The sequence below is a fragment of the Drosophila guanche genome, unplaced genomic scaffold, assembly GCF_900245975.1.
Source record: "Drosophila guanche unplaced genomic scaffold, DGUA_6, whole genome shotgun sequence".
NCBI classification, from domain to species: Eukaryota; Metazoa; Arthropoda; class Insecta; order Diptera; family Drosophilidae; genus Drosophila; species Drosophila guanche.
The window spans coordinates 67,394-77,881 of record NW_022995775.1 but is presented as its reverse complement, the minus strand read 5'-3'; the positions used below and the strand labels follow the sequence as shown (position 1 = coordinate 77,881).

Sequence of the window (10,488 nt, the reverse complement as noted above, 5' to 3'; positions counted from 1 at the left end):
TCATTTTTGAAATACACTGGTTTCAGTGTGAGCATACAGCAGTCCGGAGCAAAAAAAAAACCAAAATTTGGTGGCTCTAGCTCTATAGTCTCTGAGAACTAGCCGACAAACAAGACGGACAGACTGACAGACAGATATGGCTCTATCGGCTCGACTATTGATGCTGATCAAGAATATATATACTTTATGGGGTCGGAAACGCTTCCTTCTGTGCGTTACATACAACCGTTATTCCCCACAAATACAATATACCCTATTTACTATAGTATACCTCTTCAAGTACCGGGTATACTCATTCCTAGTCATAGAATCTACCTTTGTTTAAGAGTTTAATTTCATTTATAGAAAATGTATTTCCGAAATTTTCACCACTTTCAGTTTTTGTTCTGCCTCATTCCCCCTGAATTAATAGCTTTCAAAATTATATTGCTGGTCTGGTGCTCCCAACCATAGATCGATTCGCCCCGAATTATTGTCTCTTCACGACCTAGCTCCATTTGCCGCCAGGCGAGTACATTATAAAACTGTTTGTTTTCTGAGAAATTTTACCCAAAACGCCAGTCAAGTATCTGCATTTCCGCAACATACATATGTATGCGTATGTTAGGCAGTAGATATTCATGCATGGAGTTTGCTTTTTTGTTCCAGTGGCTCTCACTACGTCCCGATCATAAAGTTTATTTGCCCCGAGACCCCCAACAGCAGCAACAAGAACAGAGGCAATTGTCTTAACGGCAGCGCCAAAGAAATAAAAAACAGACAAATAAAAAATAATATTCTAAAATATGAAGTACTGGGCGCAAAAAGAAATTTATATAATCAAGGCACATACATATGTATGTATGTATATTCATTGTACATACATATGTACATATGTATGTACATACATATGTACATGCGGGTATGTATATACATATTCCTTAGCGTACAGCAGTAATTTCTGCTAAAGCAGTGGGCGTGCCCCAACACCACCAACACAACCCAACACATGTGGCATGAAAAACCCCTCATTGGCCATACAATCCAATACATTTTGAACGCCACGCGGAAACACCCGGCTTATACGTAACGCATTCGTAATATTCTCTCTCCTCCCCCTTTGACGACCCAAGAACTTGTACTCGCACTGGTTTTTTACGATGTCCGCAGTGTGCTTGCCCCAGCGATTTCCGTGAATATATTTTTTGGGTTGCTGGTTCCCACGGTGTGGCTTAAACCTGTGGTATATGTAATTGTCAAGAGATTTCCTCCGCAGAGGGTAGCAAACCGGGGAACCCCCCGAGCCCCTCTTCACTGGGGGCCGTTCCATTTTTGTGCCAGTAATTATGTTTATTTCAAATTTATTTTTATTAAGGCCGCCGCATCAGCAAAAGTCCTTAATTTAATTTAAGCGACTGCCATACATTTTGATAGCCCACATATTTCATTGGTCCATCCACCAACCCCCTTTCAACGTGGGTTTTCGGTGGGGGTTTGGCAAATTATTCACAATTTGTCATTTGTCTTTGATTTATTTGCATTTTAAAGGCTTTCAACGGAAAACGCTGGCTATGGGGCGACATCGCCCCATTTTAAATTTAAATTTTAGCCTGGTCGTGGTCCTGGCTCCTGTCCTACCTTTTGGTAGTTGTCGGCATTGCCTTATTCTTTTCATTCCCCCTCTCTCTCTCTCCTTTTGCCCATCGAATTCCTAGGGACCTGCCCCTGCCCCACCACCCAGCGTTCCTTTTCACGTATTCTTTAGATTCTTAAACACAATTTGTAATACTTACAAACGACATTCAATTTCCACATGGTCTCCAAATAAAGGCCATTCACATTTGGATTTTCCGCACGGCATGTTATCGATTTTCCATCATCGTCTGTGGTCGGCACAAAGCTCAGCTCTGAGCGTGTTGAGTTCTTTGATATGTCGTCCTGTTTAGACATAAAAAAAACAGATCGGACAAGGGAAGAGAACAGAAAAAAGAGAGAAATATTATAAGAATATTTTTCGGCATTAATGAAGTTTTTAGACCCAGACTTGGGACAGACGAAGACTTTGCCTTGAGGTAAAGTTTTCATTTGTTTCTGTCATTCGTTTTTGTTCTTGTTACAAATTGGATGAATGTGGAAATATGTTATGTTTGCAATTTAAAATGTATTGCATTTTAATGTGTACTAATAAAAGTAATTTATTAATGTATGAGTGTTTTTTTACGGGTCTTATGGGTCAAATGTGTGTGGGGTATTTTAGGAGCAGTATAAATTTAATGCAAAGAAAAACAGCGGCAACAAAGGCTTCGCATATTTAGTTGATCCCGTCACTCTCTTCTGGTCATTACCATGTTGTAGTGTCTTTGCCTTATTCTCTACATCTTTCATTTCTTTTACATAAACTGCTGCAGGGGAATACTCTTATGTTGTGAATGGTTGGACTGGGATTTCTCCCAGTTTTGTGTGTGTCTTGGCAGGAGCTAAAGTGTCGACACTTGTCGGGCATATAAATCCTTGTGTTGCACACATTTAAGCGATTGGGTTTGTGGGAAATGCTTTCAAAATTCAAGGAACTCTTTGTAAAGTGTGAAATAGTTTTTTTCTATTTGTAAATCCGTCATCTCATACCCTTGGCTTTCTTTATAACCAATTATGAGCTCTGTTGACAGATCAAATCACATTCCAGACTCAAAGTGAGCGTCATGTCAATTCATATTACTGCCAAACACAATCCTTGACTTAATGAGAGGTCCCCTGTCTCGTCTCTCGGTCTCTCGCTCTCTTTACTTTCGAAACTTTTACTGAAAAACCCTCCGTCCAACATTTACATTTCCATAGACTACATACACCAAATGCTTTCAATTTATAGGCTAAACTTCTCAATTAGACCGTCTGCAGGGCTTTGATTAATGTTTTTGCACAGCGCCACACAGCCACCCACACAGACACACAGGACGAATAGGCATGTAAAACATGTGGGATGGCGATGGCTGCCGGTAGAATCCATCCGACGTGTCCGTGTTTGTGAGGGGGGAGTGGGGTGGGGGTATGGGGCTGGCTGCTCGGATTCGACGTGTGGCAGGGTTGGCAGGAGAGTTGCGGGTGGTCTTTGCCGCATTACGGCAACTTTATACTACATGAAAACTAGTGAAAAACATTTCCGGTCTTTAAAAACATTGAGCTCAAAAACCAACCCCAGAACCAGAGCTAGTAACAGAAAAAAAGGGCATAGCAAGCCGGATATTCTTGGACATAAACAACGGACCGGGACCAAACCAGGACTCCGACTCGTGGACTCAAGGGCTAGAGAGGTCCCGCCCGACAGACAAAAAAAATGAATTGCAACAAAATTGCGCCAAAACTCCCATAAATTTTTCAAAGTTGAATAGAGCACAAAAACGAAATAGAGAGAGAGAGAGGGAGAGAGAGAGAGAAAAAATAAAATATAAAAACAAAGGAAAAAGAAAGCAGAAGATCTTGGTAGAGTCGAAAATGGAGATACCCTTGGAGATCCATGAACTAAATGATGGATGAGAATTGGAATGTGGATCCATGAGATACATGAACTAAATGATGGATGAGAATTTGAAAGAGGATTAAGTTACCAAAAAAAACGAGTTGGGACGTGTGAGACGCTTCTTACGCGTCACAACTTTAATACCCAGTACCCAGTAGTACGTCTAAACCTTGTAGTTTTTTCCAAATTTTACATTTTACATTTGTTCTACACCTGCATCTATATCTACATCTACCTCACGCTCTCTTAGCTGTCCCCCTCGCCTAGAGACGCACACTACACGAAACAGAGAGAGAAAATGTGAAAAAAATATTAAAAAACTGATGGGCGGGGTGGCCAATGGAAATGAATTTTTTCGTTCTGGCTATAATAATGATCCAATCTGATCAAAATTCGGTGATCTGATAGCAATGGTTTTTCCCTACCGATGCCGTTTTTAGTTTTTCCTTATCTTCAGAATTGTGGATATCGCAGATTTTCGCCCATTGCGTGGGCGAAAGGGAGCGAAATTTTGAAATACACTTGTAGCAGTGTGAGCATACAGCCATCTGGATGCAAACTTGGGTGGCTCTTACTTTAATGGTCTCAGAGATGCAGGCGCTCAACAAGACGGACATACGGACGGACGGACGGATGAACGGACAGAGAGCCATGGCTATATCGACTCGGCTATTGATGCTGATGCTCAAGAATATATATACTTTTTTTACCACATATACAATATGCCCTATTTACTCTTCTAGTACCGGGTATAAAAAAGTAGTGTTACAGCCAAAGCAGAAGCAAAAGCATTGTAGAGGAGTGTCATGGAGTGGCGGGGGAATCGTTTTTGTATTGTGGAGTTTATATCACATTATTTGCTGTTTATTTTAACCAAGTTTCGGAGGTGTTTTCCGCCCGCAGGACGAACGATGAGTGTGAACCACGCCCAGGGACAACAAGTGGGTGGGAATACAGTGCATCCCCCACCATTCCAATTCCCAGTTCGCCCCCTACCAATCTATATCTGCCATTGTCTGTGGATGTCTCTGATGGTTGGTTCAATGGGTGGTAATGGGTGTTTAGATGAGTGTGTGTGTGAGTGTAGTGGAAATAGTTACGGGCCACGTTTGTTTTGGCATGACTGTGCAAACAGAATAAGTTATCGAGCTTGAACGTGAGTCAGTCAACAGCAGACGAGAAAGACAGTCGAGAAAGGCAGGTAGAGTGAAGAAAGCCAGCAAACTAGCAGCGTCAATTGCGGTCACTCCAGGACCCAACACACACAAGACTCTACTCCACTCTCTTTCCACTCTCTCTGCTATCTCGCCCCCACCACTCACCTTCGTTCGTCGTAATTGCCGTTTTCCCTTGTACCACGTGATGATGGCGTTCGGTCGAGAGCCCGATGATTCGCAGGCAACTTCATAACGACGATCGGCAATCATTGAGCTCGGTGGCTCCAGGATACGCACCACCAGTGGTTTTACTGCAATGCGAAAATACAGAACAGAGAACATGATAGTAAATAGTGATAAGAATGGACATTCAATTGAATTACATTGCAATTGTAATTAAAGTTATGTTTGCCATCGTATTTCATAGCCCCATAATTGCCGGTGCCTGTGTGCCCTATCCTATCCTTTCCCTTACAATATATCCTTACAATCGGTAGAGTACCTTTCGTATCAACAACAATTTGTGTCTATTACGTCTCGACAGCTCTCGTGTGTTGCACTTCCTGGATGGCTGTTGCTAATTGCCGCTTGCCAGGATTATGACTTTGTTCGAGTCCTTCCATTGCCTTTGCATTTTTCTTTTGCCAAGTTTCCGTGTCTACAGCTAGTTGATAATTTGCTCAAAGAACACGACCGACATTTTTGTTGACGCCCCGACCCCTCCACACACACACAATACGGCTGAGGACTGTAGGCTGTGTGTTCTTCCTCCTTGGCATATAATTATTTAATGGGGTCTCTCTCATAATGTTACTTAAACTTGGCATTTAACCTTATGGAAAATAGAGTGGTACACTCAGAGAAAGAGAAACACTAAGATTTACACTTGGATTAAAAAATGTACTCCAAGAGATTTCCTCTGAGAATAGGAATTTAAAAAAAACATGTCTCGGTGAGAGAGCACAACCTGGTCTTGGCCATACTTAGCGAGCCATAAAAAACAGGCGATATAGAGTAGTGGGCGACGGACAGATCGGGGAAGGAATCACTGTGTGGAGGCCAGAGACGGATTTATGCGTGTGAGAGTTGGAAACGCTTGGGCACAAGAGTGGGGCTGTCAGGCCGCAAACGCAAGAGGTCGTACACTTCTTGAAACGTTCGCGTCGCTGGACCTAGCTCTTTTGAACGAGGGCTCTCAACAGACCTTTTGTAAGGAAGGCGCCGAGTCGATTATCGACCTCACATGCACGAGCCCTTGTCTCTCGAGCAACGCAAGTTGGCGAGTAGGAAAGGATTATACCGGAAGCGACAACGAATCCATGTGCTCTATTGACGAGCATCCCAGATCCAGGCGATCATCGAGCCGGGTCAAGGTCTACAGGGAGGACACGCTCAGCCCAAGTGCTCTCGCTCGAAGCCTCGGGACGTGGGAGACTTTCTGCGACGGCAGCGCCAATGAGTCGGTCAACCAGATCTCGTCGAGAATAGGGGATGCCTGTGACTCAAGTATGAGACAACGCAAGCCGTTCACGAGGCACCACAGGTCAACCGTCTGGTGGAACGCGGAGATGGAATTCGGATAACGTGTCTGAAAGCAAGGCGAATAAAGCAGAGAGCAAGGATTACGACGGAGTATGGCTTATCCCACGAGGAGGATAGGACTCCAGCTCTGCGACACAAAAGATCAAGATCCTTGGGGCAATACCTACAAGCTAGTAGTGAAGCGAGGAGGAGCTCGAGGAGATAGTGCGAATCCTGTTCCCAAGCACCCAGCCGAAAAGGGCTCCAGGCAGCTGTACATCAGTCCCTGTCAGCGAAAGGGTAACGGAAGGCGAGGTCCTAGAAGCCGGGAGGAGTTTGCCTAGCAAAGAAGCCCCAGGTCCACGCAGTGCCGAATAGAGCCCTGAAACTGGAATTGGCTCTACAGCCATCAGCTTTCTCCAGTGCCTCGAAGAAGGAACCTTCCCCGATCGGTGGAAACTACATAAGTTGCTGCAACTCCACAAGCCAGCTAAACCACCAGGCGATCCTTCCTCGTACAGGCCGATTTTTATCCCCGGTACTCGAAGAGTAAATAGGGTATATTGTATTTGTGCACAAAGTATGTAACACACAGAAGGAAACGTTTCCGTGTGAGAAGTGTTGTAGATGTATCTGACAGATGAAACAAAAATTTAAAATTTGACAAAACACCGCTAAGGTGCAGATGTATGTAGTACTGAGTGCCGGGTATAAAAGTTGTGACGCGTAAGAAGCTAGTTATCGAGAAGCTCATCGCACACAGGCTAAGGCGCGCCTTAGAAGACGCCGGATGCTTACGGAGTACGGAGTACGGCTTCAGTAAAGGCAGATCGACGCGAGATGCCATAGCCAAGGTCACAGAAATATAGGAGAACGCCATTAGTGGAATGCGGCGAAGAGGGGTAAGAAGCAGAAGCTACTCTGAACACAGCTTAACACACCGAATCGTAGTTGACGACCACGGCCCTTCAAATTGTGTTAATTACGGAGAATATTCGAATTAAATGTGGAGTCAGAGTTGGTGAAAAAGCTCCGCAGCTTCCAACACTCTCATATCCACAACTTTGAAGACAAGAGTCAACTAAAAACGCAGTTCCGAAAAGAATGTCCTTTTCTACCAGATCTCAGGGAGTGTGTGTCCCTGGGGGAGGGTAGCGAGCTACAAAGGCGTGTTGGTGTTAGGGGCCGTGTACGTCAACTACGATTCGGTGTGCTAAACTGTGTTCAGAGTAGCAGCAGCGAGTTAGCAGCGGACTGTTGCTAACAGCCGGAGCTCGCTTTCACTCTCTCTCTCTCTTTTCGGGCGTTAGCGAGCTGGCGGGCAGTCAGCCTCTATGCTAAGATCAGTTTTGCTACCCACCCACGTACATTCCGGTAAACGCTCGCTTTCGGATTTATATATGCAGCAACAAAAAGACGCCCTACTACGAACAAACTGTACAAAATTTGTTAAGAAAAACGACAAGCAAGACGGACAGACAGATATGATCATGAATATATACGCTTTTTAGAGTCCGAAAGGTTTCTTTCTGTGCGTTATAAATCCGTTATAAAAAGTACATAAATCCACTTTCTACCACAAATACAATGTTCCTTTTTTAATCTTCGAGTATAAAAATAAGCAAAGGTTTCAATCCCATTTAGGACTTAACCTTGATGGTCTTTCGCCCTTTCAATCTCACAACAGTTAACAGAGAGAGAATTCTGCTACAAGACATTTTTCTTGTACAAATATATGCATTATCGTTTACAACTTGTATGTACTTACAGTGCATATCCAGTATGAAGCTCTTCTCCTTGGGCTTATCTAATTGTGTATTCAGTGCCTGACATGTGAATACGGAATTCAAATCGTTTCGCTGCACCGATGGCCACAACAGACGGTTCTCGATAACATCGCCGGAATTGTGCTCGTTTTGATTGTCGACAAGCAGTCCATTTACGAGCCAACGGACCTGCGGCTGGGGTCGACCTAAAACCAACCAAAAAAGAAAGTACCAAAAACAGGCACAGGAAAAAGAGTTAGTGAAATGTTCGCAGTAGTAAAAACGAAAAATGATGCAAAATTAAAAAGTCAAGCTAAAACCAGCAGCGGCACACCAGCGAGACAGAGCTGCCAATGTCGTGCCAAAACGAAACGAAATGATAGGAAATAAAAAGCAAAAATAAAGCAAAGCAGACTTTGTGATATTTTCATTTGCAGCAGCAGCAGGCAGCAGTGGGAGAATTTTCCTTCAGTGCCTCAAACAACTCTTTAGTCCACTTGCCGGTCAAAGCTTTTAAGGAAATTAACAGGAAATTGTCTGGCCGAGCATACGGATATAGCCGTAAGCTATATGCACCAATGTGGGTGAGTGTTGAGAAGAGGGATTCGCATATTGGGGGAAATTTGTTTGTTTTCTATTTTTTGTATGGGGGATTTGGGGTTTTTTGGCCATCTATAGGGGTTAAGTTTGTCTACTGTAGTTAGAATAAACTTACCGCCCACCACACGACAAGTGATAACGATATCATCGCCCTCTTGCTTCGGCCCCAATTTAGAACCATTCAGCTGTCGGCCCCAACGATCCAAGATGATTGGCTGCTCCGGAAGTACTAGAAAACAGTAGCACACAAACACACATAAAAGAGAAATGTAAAGACAGCAGAGAGAGTGAGGCATGGCAGGGTTTAGCCATATGGTTTCAAATCTACTCCATCATTTTTGTGTGGGGGCAAAACTTACTTATTACTGACAAATTGAAGCGGAAACTTTGCGTTTGACTTGTGCGAAAATCCACACGACATCGGTAAATGCCCTGATCATGACGCTTGATATCCTGTAAAGACAGAGAGAGAGAGGGAGAGCGAAGGTGAGTGTGCAACAAGGACTTGTAAACTATTATGTGTTGGTGCAAAAAGGGAAAAACATGATTAGCATACAACAAACAATCCCAGCGCAACGAACACACACTTGCAAGTTTCTGTGGCCATATAATTTTCAATTATTGCATGTCACTTGAGCTACAAGCCTCAAGTGTGGTCTGGCACTCAAGAACCCAGCGGCCAGGCTCTGCTTCCACCTGGCTGACACTTAGATTTTCATTTGATTTTGGTTTCAGCCTACTATGCCACAATATTAGAGGATTTTCTTTGAATTAAAGTAGTTTTAGTTTCATTGTCTCTCTCGGGGAAAGCTTTTTAAAAGGCCATATGTGTCCACAAATGCCTTTTATTTATCTTCTTCAATAACTAAATTGAGCTGAGAATAAACCTATTCTATTTTCTTTTGATTATTTTTATGACATTCTCTGGCTTCTTTATTTCCATTCACTTGAAGAAGTTTTAAATAAATCTTTGACTGCGCTTGGCCCACAAGTTTGCTTATATTAAATCTATGTTGATCTTTGTCTATGCTTTTGCAAAGAGAATTTAAATTAAAATTTTATTTTGCATCTATGCCAGGCTTTTACATATGTATATAGTAAACTGTACAAGTAAATAAGTATTTTCAGGTAATATTTCATCAATATATCTAATGAGTCATTGGACCTAAAGCTCATTTAAACACTTACACATTTACACCCTTTGAAAAGAATAAAAAACGAGAAGGAACGTTTCGTACGAGTCGCAACTTTTATGCGCGGTCAGTCATTAACTCAGTCAACACATTTTTAAATTTTGTAATTATAAATATTTTCTAAATCGGTCTACTACGTCTTACCCAGAGCCGCACACTGCATTAAGCTGAGTGTGCGACTGAGATAGAATGCCAACAACAAGCAGGCATAAGCAACGCAGCTGGATGCGGTGGGGTGAAGTCACTGAATGAATGAATGAATTTCTCCATTCTGGCTATAATAATGATCTGCGTCGATTATAATACGAAGATCTGAGAGATATGGTTATTGTCTATCGTATCTTCAAAATTGTGGAAACACTTGTATCAGTGTGAAATTCAGCAGTCTGGAGGAACAATTAAATGGCTCTAGCTCCTATAGTCTCTGAGAACTAGCCGACAAACAAGACGGACGGACGGACGGACGGACGGACGAACGGACGGACAGACGGACATACAGATATAGACTTGGCTAATGATGCTGACCAAGAATATATACACTTTCTGGGGTCGGATATGTTGCCGGATCCCTTGGGATCCGATTGGATCATTATTATAGCAGGAACGAAGAAATTAATTTGCAGTGGCTAAACCCACCCTGTCCCGCAGCTTATGTTGTTATTTTCACAGTCTCTCATTCACACTCTGCTTCACTCCGCCTCAGCCTCTGCCGACTTTTAACGACACCCCCCCCCCCCCCCCCCCCCCCCCCCCCCCAC

General features: G+C 43.2%; 1 protein-coding gene across 3 annotated transcripts in view; it reads right to left on the bottom strand.

The window, feature by feature from the left end:
* LOC117591343 (neural cell adhesion molecule 2) overlaps positions 1–10,488 on the bottom strand; it is a 103,509-nt gene that overhangs the window by 35,221 nt on the left and 57,800 nt on the right. For 2 of the 3 annotated variants that reach the window (XM_034284568.1, XM_034284570.1), the window contains exons 5-9: positions 8,897–8,990; positions 8,653–8,766; positions 7,940–8,143; positions 4,816–4,961; positions 1,773–1,917 (exon numbers count right to left, since the gene is read on the bottom strand). In XM_034284568.1, coding sequence (XP_034140459.1) covers positions 1,773–1,917; positions 4,816–4,961; positions 7,940–8,143; positions 8,653–8,766; positions 8,897–8,990 — 703 coding nt within the window. Of the gene's footprint in view, positions 1–1,772; positions 1,918–4,815; positions 4,962–7,939; positions 8,144–8,652; positions 8,767–8,896; positions 8,991–9,093; positions 9,186–10,488 lie in introns of those variants that run through there. The other variant, XM_034284569.1, reaches the window with a different exon arrangement.